Genomic DNA, 19,982 nt, shown 5'->3' on the forward strand with positions numbered 1-19,982 from the left:
CCAGTGCAGACACTGGGAGCAGCAGGCGTGTGACCTCAAAGTATGCAATTTGTATACATGCCGACTAGACACACGTGGCCTCGCTCAATGCAAGTGTACTGAGTGAGGCTGGACATGTCTAGTCGGAATGTGGCTTGGAGTATGCAAATTGCATACTTGTGGTCACATGACCACCTGCTCCCGGCACCAGCGAATCACGTGCGCTGTAAGGATTCACATAGAGTGACTGCAGACTTGTAGTGTAAGGCTGGACAACCCCTTTTGGATATAACATTTTGGATACAAATACAATGAGAGTCGTCTCATAGCAAATGACCACATATACAAAATGATCACTACTTTTATAAATGTGTCCCATTATAAGTCTTCTCCCAAGAAGCTGCTCTCAGGAGGACAAGTAGATCTCATCTGCAGGACTTCTCTCATGCTGTACCAACTCTGTGGAACTCATTCCACAGACCATTAGAAACATAGTTTCCGGAAGTAGATCCATATTACAGAATTATAGACGTCAATGACTTCTGCACTTGTCACATATATCAGCACGCTCAAACGCCAGCTGGGTAACAGGTTGATGAAGCTGATTTATACTCTGCTTGCTGACATAAACACTGGTTCTCTGGTCTAAATGAGCAGCTTGCACCCACTATGTCACTACTCCGGGTCCATTTTAGATTGTAAGCTGCTATGAACGGGATCCACTTTCCTTTTAGCTCATGCTTTTTTCTTAATACTTGCCATTTCATGGGTTATTTCCTCAACTGTCAAACACTACAGGGTGCTAGATAAGGAATATACGTACAGCACTGTGAATACTCTCAACTCATAGGTAAATGATGTGCTTCATTCAATGAATACAGACTTTCCCATTATTGAGATAGGAGATGACAGTTGGTGCCAATAATGTTCTATGCAGAAATGTAACTGATTTCAGGAGAACTTGCAGCAGAATATATGTCTGCCTCTAGCTTCTTCCTCCTCCCCTCCATAGAATGTTATGAGCACCAACTGTCATCTACCCACTCAGTAACCTAAGAATCTGTAGTCACTGAACACAATAAAAATAATGCAAATGTAAACCAAGACCAATTGTCATAAAATGTCAACCCCCAAGATATAACAGACATAGATGGTTAAGAAACACTCACCTTCTCAAATGTTGCCATCAACACATGGCAATGCCCAAGATGTTCTGCAAAAGAAAAGAAGCGTTTTATCTCAATTCTGTCATCTATGCAAATCAAGAAAGGTAAAGTCTGCACCACATAATAATCAGCTGGTAAGATCATTAGTTTCTGCCACTGTAGCTGTCAGTGTGCGACGCTTCCCCTTGTATGGCAGGTTTGGTACTTTTCATTGATATTGTGATGCTAAGTCCTTGTTACACCGGATAGACCAGTGGCTGAACCACTGTCTGAAGAAATTTCCAAATATCTTTTGACTGTATAATTAATTACTTGAGGTTTGTAGCTTTTTGTTGATTTTAGAACCACAATTTATATGTTGATACTACTTATTAAAAATAGATTTCTGCACAGATCTGTCACTAGGAGGAAGTGACCTTTATAAGATTGATGCCAAGAACTGATCTGTCGTAAGATGTCTCAAATACAGCAACAATGGAATCTGAGCTATAGCAAAAATGTATCCAATGTGCTATATAGAGCTACCAGCAAACACCTGCAATAGTCGTGTGCGTCACCATTGAGCCCCTCAGATAAGCTCAAACTTTTCTTCAGTCCTGATCCAGACTCATATGTTAGGGGGGCACACCCACCAGATCAGATTGTACAGATGCAGGAGTGTAAAAGCAACCAGTCTTTATGATAAATCCCTACTGTGATATAAGCAATCACAGTCTGTACACGTGATATATAAGGGATATTTACTATATCTTAAAGGGAATCTGTCAGCAGGTTTTTGCTATGTAATCTGAGCACCATAATGTAGGAGCAGAGTTCGTAATTGCAGGGATATGTCACTTACTGGTTTGTGTTTTGCTGTCTCAATACAATTAGAGTTTTATCAGCAGGAGATTATCACTACAGGACAACTGTCCTCGTGCCTCCTAGTCCAACCACGCTCCTAGCACTGATCAGCAGCTCTGTCACTATACAATGTACACGGAAAGCAGCCAATCAGTGGTGTGGGCGGGTTATACACAGCTTAACAACTGAGCTCTGCTAAATCTGCTGCAGAGAAAACTGATTATCATGACTGCTGCACCCAGTAAACTAAGTGATACATCGCTGGAATCAGGGTCTCTTTCCCTACATCATGGTGCGGTCAGATTACATAATAAAAACCTGCTGACATTCCTTTTAATTAGCAAATGTCTGAATAATTCAATGTCTATTCTGGCAATAAAATGAGACATTGCTGGTTCTATAAGGGAGGAGAACAGAAAAGGCATCTGCATTGATCCAAGCAAAGGTTGTGTGCCGATATTTCATAAAATTGTGCGAGCCATGTATTGTGTGTCATGAAGAATGTAAATTAAAAGGGTTTGACCACTTAATCATTATTTTACCAGATGGGTTGGAGAAATGCCAGGTTCTCCTCCTGTAAATGTTAGTGCAGCCGTCCTCACAGACAGCACAAAGTTCTTTTGGATAGGAGCTCTGTGCAAAAGGCTTCACTTCACTAACAAGTGCAGGAGGACCTGTAATACCTTTATATTAGTAAGACTCGTGTCCCCAGCACAATAAAGGGGCCAACCCTTTAACACATCCATTGCTCACCTTCTCCTTCCTCCACCACTGCATGGACAACCATAGGATATACTTCTCGATCAAGATCAAAGGTCAACTGGAGGGGGTAAAACAAAAAAGAAGGTAAATGGAGCATACGGGACTTCTGGTTGTAAATGTGATCTACATTGGATACAAACACTAGAAATAATTTCCCTTACTTCTTCTTCTCTCCACTCACAGGGATCCACAGTATGTGATGGAAGACAGAACTGCTGGCTGACCCCTTTCTTGAAGTGCACGGTCTCAGACTGCAGGTTGCTGGACTTGGGAATGTAACTAATGAGGACAGTAGAGAAAGCAATTACCAATTGTGACCCCTAGTTTTTTTCCTTTAGCATCTCCAACTGTTACAAAAATCTCATTCTGCTGATCCTCACCTTGCAATACCCCCTTGAAAGTCTTCGGTGGCTTGGTAATAGATGGTAATTGCCACTCTTGCATCTGTGTCAAATGTAAACTCCACATTATAATGTACTTTGGGCCGGCTAACTTCAGCTCCACTGGCCTTCACCTCCTCTGTACCCCTACAAAAGAAAGAACATTGACATTTTGTAAAGGATAGCAGAAAGTACTGACAAACTCAAGATCAAAACAGAACCTACATCCCTTTTCATATTATGGCCCTGTCCATGTCATATAGTGTCCCATCTTTATCAAAATGAACAGAAAGGGCAAGGATGGCCGATCTTCCTCCATCACAACTCACTAAGGCTTTCCGAAAAAACGTTCTACCAACAAGCAGAAAGGCAGAGCATCTGTCACTGCAAAGATGCCAATGTCAGCTATAAGGAGGATAGTGATAAAGGGAAAGGTCCGAGCAGCTGGTAGCCTCGCACCAGGCTCACATTCCTACAGTAGCACTACATAGACGCACCCACTGGCAGGATATTTAAACGCAGAGCTCTTCATTTTAGGGCCATGTATAAAGTTTACTTTTTTTTTTTCTCAGGCCATAAGATGCACTTTTTTTCCTCCACATTTGGGAGGAAAATGGAGGGTGCATCTTATGGTCCGAATACAGGCTTACCGTGGAGTTGCGGTGGTGGTGGAGCGGGATCGCAAGGAAGCAGGGCCCCTCCGTCTGGAAGCCGGCGGCTGCAGAAGCTGTATGATGCTGTGGGCCCAGAATCGGCGGTCAGGCAGAGCTTTCCCGGTGGCTGCTTGTGCAGACTGGGATTTCGGCCCAGCTGAGATCTCAACTGCGCATGCGCGGCCTCCGGCGGCCATCGCCCTGAAGCCATGGGCCTCAAGGAAATGGCCGCAGAGATCACAGTCTGCGCATGCGCCGGCTCGGGCGGCCATTTTCCTGTAGACCACGTCTTCTGGACGATAGCCGCCAGAAAAGCAGTGCACTGCTTCACCACCAACACCGGGCCCACAGCATTTCACCGTTCCTGCCGCCGCCGGGTTCCTGAGGGAGGGACCATGCTTCCTGCTATGTCGCTCCATCAACCCAGCAACCCATTGCTGCTGGGGCACCGCCTTCTCCCACCCAAGGCCCACCGCAATGCTACACTTCTGCCGGCTTCCTGAGGGACCCTGCCTCCGGTGACCCCCACTCCACCGCCCCCCAGGTAAGAGACCTATTCGGGACTATAAGACAGACACCCATCTTATAAAAAAAAATATTTTTTCCCCATTTTCCACCCCAAAATTGGGGGTGCGTCTTATAGTCCGAAAAATAAGGTATGTCGTCCAAGCGTTAATGTAAGTCTGTATGGTCTCACTGAAGGTAGAATTCTAGGGGAAATTTTTGTGCAGTGTTAGTAGCCTTTTTTTGCGGTATCATGTGTAAGCAAGATTTCTTTATATAATGATGTTCTAATACACATGAAAATACAAAAGTTTTTTTTTCTTCTTAAATGTACAGTTTGCAGACAGCTTATAAACACTTTATGAACACCGTGATGACCTACGACAATTGTGCTTGTCATAAGCATTAGGTTGTGTCTGCACCTCGCTCATCAGCACTGGTTATTGCTGTGCATTGCTTGGAAAGAGACCCAGAGAGAGATAGAGATCTCTTTCTAAGCAATACACAGCCATAACCAGTGCTGATGAGAGAGATCGTAGATCACATATACAGTGATGTGAAAAAGTGTTTGCCCCCTACCTGATTTCTTATTCTTTTGCATGTTTGTCGCACTTAAATGTTTCAGATCACAAAACAAAAATTTAGATGTTAGACAAAGATAACACAAGTAATCACAAAATGCAGTTTTAAATGAAGATCTTTATTATTAGGGGAAAAAGAAATCAAAACCTACAGGGCCCTGTGTGAAAAAGTAATTGCCCCCTAAACCTAATAACTGATTGAGCCACTCTCAGCAGCAACAACTGCAATCAAGCATTTGCAATAAATGACAATGAGTCTTTTACAATGCTATGGAGGTATTTTGACCCACCATCTTTGCAGAATTGTTGTAATTCACCCACATTGGAGGGTTTCCGAGCATTAACTGCCTTTTTAAGGTCATGCCACAGCATCTCAATCAGATTAAGGTCAGGACTTTGCTAGGCCACTACAAAGTCTTAATTTTGTTTTTCTTAAGCCATTCAGAGGTAGACTTGCTGGTATGTTTTGTATCATTGTTCTGCTGCATAACCCAAGTGCGATTCAGCTTGAGGTCACAAACAGATGACTGGACATTCTCCTTCAGGATTTTTTGGCAGACAGCAGAATTCATGGTTCCATTTACCACAGCGAGTCTTCCAGGTACTGAAACTGCAAGACAGCCCAAGACCATCATACGACCACCATATTTTACTGTTGGTATGATGTTCCTTTTCTGAAATGCTGTGTTACTTCTACGCCAGATGTAAAGGGACATACACCTTCCAAAAAGTTCATCTTTTGTCTCGTCAGTCAACAGAGTACTCTCCCAAAAGTCTTGGCGATCATCAAGATGTTTTCTAGCAAAACTAAGATGAGCCTTTATATTCTTTTTGCTCAGCAGTCTTTTTCATCTTGGAACTCTGCCATGCATGCCATTTTTGCCCAGTCTCTTTCTTAGGCCACAGCCCCACTATCAGTATTTTTTCTCAGGAGTGGGAGCCAAAACCAGGTGAGGAACAATTAGAGAAAAGGTATAATAGAAACAAGTGCACCATTCTGAATTGACCACCCACTCCTGGTTTTGTCTCCCACTCCTGAGAAAAAATATTGACCAAATACTGATAGTAGTGCCGTGGCCTTATGGTGGAGTCATGAACACTGACCTTAACTGAGGCAAGTGAGGCCTGCAGTTCTTTGGATGTTGTTGTGGGGTCTTTTGTGACCTCTTGGATGAGTCACTGATGCACTCTTGGGGTAATTTTGGTTGGCTGGCCACTCTTTGGAAGGTTCACCACTGTTCCATGTTTTCGCCATTTGTGAACAATGGACCTCACTGTAGTTCGTTGGAGTCCCAATGCTTTAGAAATAGCATTATAACCTTTTCCAGACTGATAGATCTCAATTACTTTGTTTCTCATTTGTTCCTGAATTTCTTTGGATCACAGCATGATGTCTAGCTTTTGAGGATCTTTTGGTCTTTTTCACGTTGTCACGTTTCTTAATTGAGAACAGGTGTGGCAGTAATCAGTCCTGTGTGTGGCTAGGGAAATTGAACTCAGCTTCCCAAAGAAGTGATAAACCACAGTTAATTTATGTTTTAAGGGGGGGAGGGAATCACTTTTTCACACAGGGTCCTGTAGGTTTGGATTTCTTTTTACCTTAATAATAAAGACCTTAATTTATGGATGCGGTCATCATGATTCCTTTGCTGGGACACTAAAAAAAAAAAAAGGAAAAGGAAGGACTAGGATATATTGGAGCTCATGTGATAAAAGATCTTGGTGCCCACCGTTCACGAGGCACTGTTGTCCTTTATTATGCTGTCAGCCATCAATAATTACAGCAGGGTATCAGACCAGCTTTAATACATTATCGGTAAGATACCTGCGCATGATACACTTTAATCCATGACCTCAAACATTTCAAACAACCTAACCCCATAATACTGGAGGCTACATGTCAGTATTTAGTAGGAGATATTCACCTGACAAGGCGTAATGTGTCTTTTCGGATATTGATCAGGCTGCGGAGCGTTTTCACAGGCTCTTGCGGGGAAGGTGCAGCATATGGGAACTAGAAGATATGACAGAAAATAAATCCTTAGGGATATTGGGGATATTCATATAACATGCAGAAAGAAATTATAGGTCCCCATAACAAAGTTCAGGATGGTTTTTGATGACAGTTTTGTCAAAGGCACGATTAAGGGGTATAAAGGGATTATGCGCACAACGGTATCACAGAAGCAAACAACCAGTGATGTTTATGGGTATATTCAAAGACCTAGCCATATGGATACTTTTTCAATATTTTTGGATATTATTTAAAATAAGTATAACTAACAGAAAAAAAGTGCCATATTTTATAAGATGCCCTTCTACGAAGGTATTTTGCTCCTAGAAGTAATCATTTCTCCAGAGTATGGCACTGCATTGGTCTCCTTGTTCATGGCCTATTTGTTAAAAGGGGGGGGGGGGGGGGGGGCAATAAAAAAAAAAAAAAAATCTTAGGCTTGGATTATTAGAAAACATGTCAAAGAAGAATAGTCACTACCTGCTATCAATCCCATGGATCCAGTATGGTGGTGGTTGGCTTGGCTCCAGAAGCAATGACTGCATCATCAGGATGTCACAGGATCGCTGGTGCCAGAGATTGGATGCAGCAGTCCGGTGAATGGACCAGATGTTTCTCTGATTACGCACTGTTCCAGTCACCTGATTGCTGCAGCCAATCGCAGGATTTAGCGGTCCTGTAACATCCGGATGGTGCAGCTATTATTTCTGTAGCTTGCACTGGCTACCAGAGAGACACCTGTGATGGATCCACGGGGGTGATAGCAAATGAGCATAGCTTTGTTATTTTTTAATAATCCACGTCTAGGCAATTTCTTTTTTAGCTAGAGAGAATCCATCATGTAGTATGCTCCCCCTAGTGGTGACTGCAGGTAAATACTATAACAGGAAACGGTAATATTTTCAGTGCCCGGCTGTCCTTTCCCCATGCTCCCCATATAGCACAATGGAAGGCAAAATAAGCTGTTTGGTGACCTGGGCTTTATAAAGAATTAAGACTTCCATGAATTTACAGAAGTAACAGAGAGAAACCACAATGCAGATAGTATAGAATTGTTATTTTACATATAGGGAAAATATATATTCTTGTACCGTGTTAGCCAGTAGATAGAAAAATATTAAGATTTGAGAGTCCTCAGTGATTGATACCTTTTAATGACTAACTGAAAAGATGGTAACAAATTGCAAGCTTTCGAGACTACTCAGGCCTCTTCATCAGGCATAGTATACCACAAAATCTGGAGTCACATATTTATACACAATAAGACACACAAAAAATAATGCAATAGGTAAGACAGGTGATGGAAAGCAGAGTTATTATGGAAGAGATAAACAGTTCTGGCTATAAATATTTTAGCAGTTAATAGATAAGGAGTGTGAAGGTTTTATTGTCCTGTGACTAGGTCCAGTGCTATGATGCCCCCACAGGTCTGAGGAGCACATTCCTTAGTTGATGTAGAATGACATAAATCCATGCGACACATTCATTCCTGCTCTGAAAGTGTTAAAGGCCATCATCAGTTTATATTCTGAGGTTCTTCTTTCTCTTTGAGATTTGAAGTTACCTTTTAAAACCAGTAATTTCATGTCTTTTATGCTGTGATCAGGAGAACAAAAATGCTTGGCTACAGGCAGATCTATTCTTTTTTCTTTTATTGTGTGGCGATGAGGATTCATCCTTGTCCTATGTTTTTGCCCTGTCTCCCCCACATAAAGACCCCCAGCTGGACATTTGGTACATATAATTAAGTACACTACATTAGATGTGATACAGCTGAACGTACCTGGGATCTTGTAGTCCTGATGTGAATTGGGGATCTTTATCTTATCTGTGGTCGTTATAAACGGACAGGTTTTACATTTTTTCTGGTTGCAGGGAAAGGTACCTGTAGCTGGTGGAGATGACAGGGAGCTTCTGACAATGATGCTTCTTAGATTTGGGGGCTGCCTGAAACACAGAAGTGGGGGGTCTGGAAATATGGATTGTAATCGGGCATCTTTTTGTAGTAAGGGTTGTAGTTTCTGTGCAGCTCTCCTTAGCACCTCCAGATTTGGATCGTAGGTGACTACTAGAGGCACCTGGTTGTTTTCTTGTTTAGTTTTGTAATGTAGGAGATGATTCCTTTATATTCTGGTGGCTCTTGTAATCTGGTTCTCAATTGTTCTTGGATGGTAGCCCTGATTCAAAAAGGTCTTTCTGGGGCCACAAAGGTGTTTGTCTCTATCTATCTGGTTGGAACATATCCGATTGTATCTGATGGCTTGGCTGTAAACAATAGAGTTTTTTATGTGTTTTGGATGGAAACTGTCCCATTTAAGGTATGTAGGACGGTCGATTTGTTTCCGGTACAAGGATGTCTCTATTTCATTGTTCTGTAGCTTGATGATGGTGTCCAAAAAGTTAATTTCAGTCCAGGAGTAGTTAAGTGTTAGGTTGATGGTGAGATGAACTCGATTAAAGTGTTCATGGAACGTCTTATTTTACATAAAATGCAAATCTCTTCTAAAACAAGCACCTAGGAGAAATACATATAAACTGAATCACTAGGTCTTTGGAATCTAGAATGGTAGTTCCCTCTTCTACCAGACAAGAGGTAGATACAGAGCATTTGAAGGGGGATTTTCTTTGTGAGCCCTTATTGTAAGTATGCAAGATAAGCCAAAAATACCCAATAAGTAAGGTTTCCTCCATCTGGTGACATTAAGAGTTTCCATAACATAGAGGTAGTAATAGATTCTGTAGAAGTCACGCAGAGAAGCCCAGCACATGCTAGTTTATACAGCTCCCATTAACCTCAAGAACTGTAAGAATCACTTTAACTTAGCGTTTATATATATATATATATATATATTTATTTATTAGTACAGACCAAAAGTTTGGACACACCTTCTCATTTAAAGATTTTTCTATATTTTCATGACTATGAAAATTGTACATTCACACTGAAAGCATCAAAACTATGAATTAACACATGTGGAATTATATACTTAACAAAAAAGTGTGAAACAACTGAAAATATGTCTTATATTCTAGGTTCTTCAAAGTAGCCACCTTTTGCTTTGATGACTGCTTTGCACACTCTTGGCATTCTCTTGATGAGCTTCAAGAGGTAGTCACCAGAAATGGTCTTCCAACAATCTTGAAGGAGTTCCCAGAGATGCTTAGCACTTGTTGGCCCTTTTGCCTTCACTCTGCGGTCCAGCTCACCCCAAACCATCTCGATTGGGTTCAGGTCTGGTGACTGTGGAGGCCAGGTCATCTGGCGTAGCACCCCATCACTCTCCCTCTTGGTCAAATAGCCCTTACACAGCCTTGAGGTGTGTTTGGGGTCATTGTCCTGTTGAAAAATAAATGATGGTCTAACTAAACGCAAACCGGATGGAATAGCATGCCGCTGCAAGATTCTGTGGTAGCCATGCTGGTTCAGTATGCCTTCAATTTTGAATAAATCCCCAACAGTGTCACCAGCAAAGCACCCCCACACCATCACACCTCCTCCTCCATGCTTCACGGTGGGAACCAGGCATGTAGAGTCCATCCGTTCACCTTTTCTGCGTCGCACAAAGACACAGTGGTTGGAACCAAAGATCTCAAATTTGGACTCATCAGACCAAAGCACAGATTTCCACTGGTCTAATGTCCATTCCTTGTGTTCTTTAGCCCAAACAAGTCTCTTCTGCTTGTTGCCTGTCCTTAGCAGGGGTTTCCTAGCAGCTATTTTACCATGAAGGCCTGCTGCACAAAGTCTCCGCTTAACAGTTGTTGAAGAGATGTGTCTGCTGCTAGAACTCTGTGTGGCATTGACCTGGTCTCTAATCTGAGCTGCTGTTAACCTGCGATTTCTGAGGCTGGTGACTCGGATAAACTTATCCTCAGAAGCAGAGGCGACTCTTGGTCTTCCTTTCCTGGTGCGGTCCTCATGTGAGCCAGTTTCTTTGTAGCGCTTGATGGTTTTTGCAACTGCACTTGGGGACACTTTCAAAGTTTGCTCAATTTTTTGGACTGACTGACCTTCATTTCTTAAAGTAATGGTGGCCACTCGTTTTTCTTTACTTAGAATTTGTATTATGGCAAGAAAAAAGCAGCTAACAGCCTATTCATCTATTCAGTAGGACTATCAGCTGTGTATCAACCTGACTTCTGCATAACACAACTGATGGTCCCAAACCCATTTATAAGGCAAGAAATCCCACTTATTAAACCTGACAGGGCACACCTGTGAAGTGAAAACCATTTCCGGTGACTACCTCTTGAAGCTCATGAAGAGAATGCCAAGAGTGTGCAAAGCAGTCATCAAAGCAAAAGGTGGCTACTTTGAAGAACCTAGAATATAAGACATATTTTCAGTTGTTTCACACTTTTTTGTTAAGTATATAATTCCACATGTGTTAATTCATAGTTTTGATGCCTTCAGTGTGAATGTACAATTTTCATAGCCATGAAAATATAGAAAAATCTTTAAAATGAGAAGGTGTGTCCAAACTTTTGGTCTGTAGTGTAATTATATATATATATATATATATATATATATATATATATATATATATATATATATGTGTGTGGCTTGACACAAGGAATGCGACACTTGTAGCCCATGTCCAGGATATGTGTGTGTGTGGAGGCTCTTGAAGCAATGACTCCAGCAGCAGTCCACTCCTAGTGAATCTCCCCCAAATTTTTGAATGGTTTTGGATACAGCACTCTGAATAGCCAGCTTCTTTGGCAATGACCTTTTATGGCTTACCCTCCTTGTGGAGTGTGTCAATGTTAGCAGTCCTTCCCATGATTGTGGAGCCTACTGAAACAGACTAAGGGACCTTTTTAAATGCTTCGGAAGCCTTTGCTGGTGTTTTTTGTTAATTATTCTAATTTACTGAGATAATGACTTTTGTGTTTTCATTGGCTGTAAGCCATAATCATTAACATTAACAGAAATAAACACTTGAAATAGATCACTCTGTTTGTAATGACTCTATATAATGTATGCGTTTCACTTTTTGTATTTAAGAACTGAAGTAAATTAACTTTTTGATGATATTCTAATTTTGTGAGAAGCACTTGTATCTACATCTTAGTTCCAGGTCTTAAAGGGTTATTCAAAAAAAATCAGGGGATAGGGAAAAACATTGATCCTTGCAGGTCCGAACGCTGGGACCCTAGAACGGCTCATTGGATCCAAAATCTGCATAATGAAGCAGAACTCTGCTTTCTCCAGCAGCCCCCCAGACAATGAATGGTGCGACAGCCACGCATGCACATCTCTGCTTCACTCAAGATGATGCACGGAAGGGTCTGCTTCCTGGGATCCAAAGTAAATTATGTCCCATCCTATGGTTAGGGATGACTTCTGCATATGCGAATATCCCCTTGAGGCCTTTTTACATGGGCTGACGATCTGCAGAACTAGCAGTTATATAAATCGGTGATTAGCTGACAAGAACGGGCTTTGTCAGCTGACTGTATCTTTTATGTGGGCCTAAAAATTATTGCTTGTCGTTAAAACATCCCTTCGAGAAAACAGGGACTATATTGCCAACAATAATGCTAACGGAATGGGGGGGGGAGGGGTAAGCCTAATCTCCGACTCCACAGCCCGGCCTCACTACTGAGCGTGTACATAAAGTGCAGCACAGGTTCATCTCACTGCCTCACTACTGAGCATGTACATAAAGTGCAGCACAGATTCATCTCACTGCCTCACTACTGAGCATGTACATAAAGTGCAGCACAGATTCATCTCACTGCCTCACTACTGAGCATGTACATAAAGTGCAGCACAGATTCATCTCACTGCCTCACTACTGAGCGTGTACATAAAGTGCAGCACAGATTCATCTCACTGCCTCACTACTGAGCATGTACATAAAGTGCAGCACAGATTCATCTCACAACCTCACTACTGAGCATGTACATAAAGTGCAGCACAGATTCATCTCACTGCCTCACTACTGAGCGTGTACATAAAGTGCAGCACAGATTCATCTCACTGCCTCACTACTGAGCGTGTACATAAAGTGCAGCACAGATTCATCTCACTGCCTCACTACTGAGCGTGTACATAAAGTGCAGCACAGATTCATCTCACTGCCTCACTACTGAGCGTGTACATAAAGTGCAGCACAGATTCATCTCACTGCCTCACTACTGAGCGTGTACATAAAGTGCAGCACAGATTCATCTCACTGCCTCACTACTGAGCATGTGCATAAAGTGCAGCACAGATTCATCTCACAACCTCACTACTGAGCGTGTACATAAAGTGCAGCACAGATTCATCTCACTGCCTCACTACTGAGCGTGTACATAAAGTGCAGCACAGATTCATCTCACTGCCTCACTACTGAGCGTGTACATAAAGTGCAGCACAGATTCATCTCACAACCTCACTACTGAGCGTGTACATAAAGTGCAGCACAGATTCATCTCACTGCCTCACTACTGAGCATGTACATAAAGTGCAGCACAGATTCATCTCACTGCCTCACTACTGAGCGTGTACATAAAGTGCAGCACAGATTCATCTCACTGCCTCACTACTGAGCGTGTACATAAAGTGCAGCACAGATTCATCTCACTGCCTCACTACTGAGCGTGTACATAAAGTGCAGCACAGATTCATCTCACTGCCTCACTACTGAGCGTGTACATAAAGTGCAGCACAGATTCATCTCACTGCCTCACTACTGAGCGTGTACATAAAGTGCAACACAGATTCATCTCACTGCCTCACTACTGAGCGTGTACATAAAGTGCAGCACAGATTCATCTCACTACTGAGTGTGTACATAAAGTGCAGCACAGATTCATCTCACTGCCTCACTACTGAGCGTGTACATAAAGTGCAGCACAGATTCATCTCACTGCCTCACTACTGAGCGTGTACATAAAGTGCAGCACAGATTCATCTCACTGCCTCACTACTGAGCGTGTACATAAAGTGCAGCACAGATTCATCTCACTGCCTCACTACTGAGCGTGTACATAAAGTGCAGCACAGATTCATCTCACTGCCTCACTACTGAGCGTGTACATAAAGTGCAGCACAGATTCATCTCACTGCCTCACTACTGAGAATGTACATAAAGTGCAGCACAGATTCATCTCACTGCCTCACTACTGAGCATGTACATAAAGTGCAGCACAGATTCATCTCACTGCCTCACTACTGAGCGTGTACATAAAGTGCAGCACAGATTCATCTCACTGCCTCACTACTGAGCATGTACATAAAGTGCAGCACAGATTCATCTTACTGCCTCACTACTGAGCGTGTACATAAAGTGCAGCACAGATTCATCTCACTGCCTCACTACTGAGCATGTACATAAAGTGCAGCACAGATTCATCTCACTGCCTCACTACTGAGCATGTACATAAAGTGCAGCACAGATTCATCTCACTGCCTCACTACTGAGCGTGTACATAAAGTGCAGCACAGATTCATCTCACTGCCTCACTACTGAGCGTGTACATAAAGTGCAGCACAGATTCATCTCACAACCTCACTACTGAGCGTGTACATAAAGTGCAGCACAGATTCATCTCACTGCCTCACTACTGAGCGTGTACATAAAGTGCAGCACAGATTCATCTCACTGCCTCACTACTGAGCGTGTACATAAAGTGCAGCACAGATTCATCTCACTGCCTCACTACTGAGCGTGTACATAAAGTGCAGCACAGATTCATCTCACTGCCTCACTACTGAGCGTGTACATAAAATGCTGCACAGATTCATCTCACTGCCTCACTACTGAGCGTGTACATAAAATGCTGCACAGATTCATCTCACTGCCTCACTACTGAGCATGTACATAAAGTGCAGCACAGATTCATCTCACTGCCTCACTACTGAGCGTGTACATAAAGTGCAGCACAGATTCATCTCACTGCCTCACTACTGAGCGTGTACATAAAGTGCAGCACAGATTCATCTCACTGCCTCACTACTGAGCGTGTACATAAAGTGCAGCACAGATTCATCTCACTGCCTCACTACTGAGCGTGTACATAAAGTGCAGCACAGATTCATCTCACTGCCTCACTACTGAGCATGTACATAAAGTGCAGCACAGATTCATCTCACTGCCTCACTACTGAGCGTGTACATAAAGTGCAGCACAGATTCATCTCACTGCCTCACTACTGAGCGTGTACATAAAGTGCAGCACAGATTCATCTCACTGCCTCACTACTGAGCGTGTACATAAAGTGCAGCACAGATTCATCTCACTGCCTCACTACTGAGCGTGTACATAAAGTGCAGCACAGATTCATCTCACTGCCTCACTACTGAGCGTGTACATAAAGTGCAACACAGATTCATCTCACTGCCTCACTACTGAGCGTGTACATAAAGTGCAGCACAGATTCATCTCACTACTGAGTGTGTACATAAAGTGCAGCACAGATTCATCTCACTGCCTCACTACTGAGCGTGTACATAAAGTGCAGCACAGATTCATCTCACTGCCTCACTACTGAGCGTGTACATAAAGTGCAGCACAGATTCATCTCACTGCCTCACTACTGAGCGTGTACATAAAGTGCAGCACAGATTCATCTCACTGCCTCACTACTGAGCGTGTACATAAAGTGCAGCACAGATTCATCTCACTGCCTCACTACTGAGCGTGTACATAAAGTGCAGCACAGATTCATCTCACTGCCTCACTACTGAGAATGTACATAAAGTGCAGCACAGATTCATCTCACTGCCTCACTACTGAGCATGTACATAAAGTGCAGCACAGATTCATCTCACTGCCTCACTACTGAGCGTGTACATAAAGTGCAGCACAGATTCATCTCACTGCCTCACTACTGAGCATGTACATAAAGTGCAGCACAGATTCATCTTACTGCCTCACTACTGAGCGTGTACATAAAGTGCAGCACAGATTCATCTCACTGCCTCACTACTGAGCATGTACATAAAGTGCAGCACAGATTCATCTCACTGCCTCACTACTGAGCATGTACATAAAGTGCAGCACAGATTCATCTCACTGCCTCACTACTGAGCGTGTACATAAAGTGCAGCACAGATTCATCTCACTGCCTCACTACTGAGCGTGTACATAAAGTGCAGCACAGATTCATCTCACAACCTCACTACTGAGCGTGTACATAAAGTGCAGCACAGATTCATCTCACTGCCTCACTACTGAGCGTGTACATAAAGTGCAGCACAGATTCATCTCACTGCCTCACTACTGAGCGTGTACATAAAGTGCAGCACAGATTCATCTCACTGCCTCACTACTGAGCGTGTACATAAAGTGCAGCACAGATTCATCTCACTGCCTCACTACTGAGCGTGTACATAAAATGCTGCACAGATTCATCTCACTGCCTCACTACTGAGCGTGTACATAAAATGCTGCACAGATTCATCTCACTGCCTCACTACTGAGCATGTACATAAAGTGCAGCACAGATTCATCTCACTGCCTCACTACTGAGCGTGTACATAAAGTGCAGCACAGATTCATCTCACTGCCTCACTACTGAGCGTGTACATAAAGTGCAGCACAGATTCATCTCACTGCCTCACTACTGAGCGTGTACATAAAGTGCAGCACAGATTCATCTCACTGCCTCACTACTGAGCGTGTACATAAAGTGCAGCACAGATTCATCTCACTGCCTCACTACTGAGCATGTACATAAAGTGCAGCACAGATTCATCTCACTACTGAGCATGTACATAAAGTGCAGCACAGGTTCATCTCACTGCCTCACTACTGAGCATGTACATAAAGTGCAGCACAGATTCATCTCACTGCCTCACTACTGAGCATGTACATAAAGTGCAGCACAGATTCATCTCACTGCCTCACTACTCAGCATGTACATAAAGTGCAGCACAGATTCATCTCACTGCCTCACTACTCAGCATGTACATAAAGTGCAGCACAGATTCATCTTACTGCCTCACTACTGAGCATGTACATAAAGTGCAGCACAGATTCATCTCACTGCCTCACTACTGAGCGTGTACATAAAGTGCAGCACAGATTCATCTCAACTAAAAGCAGAGACCCTTAGATCAGGAATAGAACATTTCATAACTTTCCCAAATGAAAAAATTTACAGCACATAAATTGGGTACAGTAGTACAATATATTATTATATATTTTAGGGGTTGGAGTTGGTCCATTTTATACCGACTCCACAGCCCTGGGATTAAAATAATCATTCGTTCCCATACAGTTTGCTCATTTGGCAGAGCGCTCCTGCGGTCTCTATGAGAAACCCGACAGCTGACATATTGGCCAGCGGTTTATGTACATGAGAATAAAGCGATCGGCAGTCCAAAATCAGACATGCCTGATCGACCTCGAAAATCAGACAGTCAGCACCCCCATGTACTTTAGACCGTCAGCTGAAGCCGTCAATATCAGCGTGTTTGGCCGACATTAGCCTAATATGTTTGGGGACCTTAAAGGCACTCTAATAGTGATCAACCACTGCAAGCTGGACCCGATCTGGTGCATGAATGACTAGGGCACTGCGATGGGCTGATGTTAGACGCCAATCATTTGTATTATATCCATACAACTCACTTGTATTGTGAGCTATATTATTTTTTTGGGACATCTGATTTATACAGAATTGATCCATCTGAAGACATAATTGCTGGATGCTCAAATATTCAGCTATATTATCTTCTCTACTTCAAATGTAATTAGTATCATGTATTCCCCAGATATAGATTGATCACGCCACCATTTTACTTTACATTTAATATTCTAAATTATTTTTAATCAATCAATTTAATCACTGGAAGATAGCAGATTATATTGGAGTACAATATACTACAGGCGGATATGTGGATGTAAATTGACTGCTGGACTATTTTCTCTTGTGGTGGGCACTGAGAGAAGGGGTCCTTGGACAGCTATGTATCCACCTTCTGTATGATCATACCCCTGATCTATCAATCTGGTTTCCCCAGCATCATCTGATTCCCTGGGATATATGCATTTAACCTTGCTACTACTAAAGGACTGAGACCTCCGGCCCATTTATCTCCGGAGAGCTTGTCTTCACCTTACCCATGACTGATTATTGCCCAGGCAAGCAGAAAAACTCCTTTACGCAGAGTGAAGACATAAATGTGAATGAAAAGGAAATGAAGAAGTACGTCAATCATTGGATACTTTGTACCCACAAACATTGCAATTACCCCACACAAAAAATAGATATTACCCTGCCAGGACTGCTCTTCTAGTGCTGTTATTAGACAGATGTACATTATACAAGCTGCAGCGAGCAAAACAATCCCGTGCCCATACAGCGTTACAATCATCCTATTGTGCCGACACAGGGATTTCAATCATAGGGAATCACTATTTATACAGGTCGCCATTTTATGCTTACCTGTAACATAACTCCAAGGTGAAACGTGCTATGTCACTGCCACCGTCTAATGAAAGCCAGTCCCTACTTACACAAACCTGAGCGAAGGTCGGGGGGGGGGGTCAAGGCCGCATGCAAGGTCGAGGGGCGGTCGTCAAGGCCGCATGCAAGGTCGAGGGGCGGTCGTCAAGGCCGCATGCAAGGTCGAGGGGCGGTCGTCAAGGCCGCATGCAAGGTCGAGGGGCGGTCGTCAAGGCCGCATGCAAGGTCGAGGGGCGGTCGTCAAGGCCGCATGCAAGGTCGAGGGGCGGTCGTCAAGGCCGCATGCAAGGTCGAGGGGCGGTCGTCAAGGCCGCATGCAAGGTCGAGGAAGGGGGCATCAAGTCCACATGCAAGGTCGAGGGGGGGGGGGGCGCTGTGGCTGAGCATGGTATGTAGTGGAGTACTATAGTTGCAGATGTATGGAGGACAGGCCTTGTGGCTGCATACAGTATGGAGTGTAGCGTAGGATACTGTAGTTGCATATTTCATCGAATAGGGTACTGTAGGTGCATATGGCATGGAGGGCAGGCACTGTGGCTGCATACGGTATGAGGTGGGGTACTGTAGTCGCATACAGTATGTGGGGGTACACAGTGACGGCAACTGTTGTGACTATGAAGAACTGTATGCAGCATCTCCCTACTACTAAAAAAATATTTAACAGCGTGATAATCACCCATACAATCATTTACAAACATTTCCCAGTGTAACCATCTTTTATGGTGACATAAAAATCATTTGCCATCAAAACATTCCCTGTATAAGAGGGAGAAAATTGATGATGGCTTGGAAAACGGCATTAATCAAAAAACTCTTTGATTATTTTAACATATACGGTACATGCAAGTAACAAGCGCGGATAGTGAAGCTGATAACACAACAAGTCTATGGCAAATCTGTTTGTCCAAGACCATTGAATTATAAACTCTTTTGGTGCAGGGCTCCCTTGTAAGAAGCTTGTTGATTATAGGAAGTGATTGATTGCAGTTATTTATTCCAAAGGGTGTGCAACCAAATAGTAAGAGGGTGCCAACAATGTTTGTAGTTGTGTGCCAAATTATGTCCAATTTACCTTTTTTTTCCTCAGTTTTTTTGTGCTGTTCCAGTACACACAAAGGAAATAAATATGTGCATAACAAAACACGTGTAATTGCAATAATTTTCTGGAACAATTTCAAGGGTGCCAACACTTTAGGTCATGACTGATTTGAGATATACACTGCTCAAAAAAATAAAGGAAACACTTAAACAACAGAATATAACTCCAAGTAAATCAAACTTCTGTGAAATCAAACTGTCCACTTAGGAAGCAACACTGATTGACAATCAATTTCACATGCTGTTGTAAAAATGGAATAGACAATAGATGGAAATTATTGGCAATTATCAAGACATCCTCAATAAAGGAGTGGTTCTGCAGGTGGGGACCACAGACCACATCTCAGTACCAATGCTTTCTGGCTGACGTTTTGGTCACTTTTGAATGTTGGTTGTGCTTTCACACTCGTGGTAGCATGAGACGGACTCTACAACTCACAGAAGTTGCTCAGGTAGTGCAGCTCATCCAGGATGGCACATCAATGCGAGCTGTGGCAAGAAGGTTTGCTGTGTCTGTCAGCGTAGTGTCCAGAGGCTGGAGGCGCTACCAGGAGACAGGCCAGTACACTAGGAGACGTGGAGGGGGCCAACAACCC

The 19,982-nt window shown here is 43.1% G+C and overlaps 1 protein-coding gene across 4 annotated transcripts in view; it reads right to left on the bottom strand.

Annotated features, from left to right (window-relative positions):
- The window catches only part of RNF157 (ring finger protein 157), a 51,619-nt gene that overhangs the window by 23,441 nt on the left and 8,196 nt on the right, over nucleotides 1–19,982 (bottom strand). For all 4 annotated transcript variants that reach the window (XM_073683946.1, XM_073683944.1, XM_073683945.1 and 1 more), the window contains exons 4-8: nucleotides 6,794–6,882; nucleotides 3,131–3,277; nucleotides 2,912–3,029; nucleotides 2,742–2,808; nucleotides 1,149–1,192 (exon numbers count right to left, since the gene is read on the bottom strand). In XM_073683946.1, coding sequence (XP_073540047.1) covers nucleotides 1,149–1,192; nucleotides 2,742–2,808; nucleotides 2,912–3,029; nucleotides 3,131–3,277; nucleotides 6,794–6,882 — 465 coding nt within the window. The remainder of the gene's footprint in view (nucleotides 1–1,148; nucleotides 1,193–2,741; nucleotides 2,809–2,911; nucleotides 3,030–3,130; nucleotides 3,278–6,793; nucleotides 6,883–19,982) is intronic.

Source organism: Phyllobates terribilis, unplaced genomic scaffold (assembly GCF_046119375.1).
Source record: "Phyllobates terribilis strain yellow unplaced genomic scaffold, ASM4611937v1 Scaffold_5__5_contigs__length_657084704, whole genome shotgun sequence".
NCBI lineage: Eukaryota > Metazoa > Chordata > Amphibia > Anura > Dendrobatidae > Phyllobates > Phyllobates terribilis.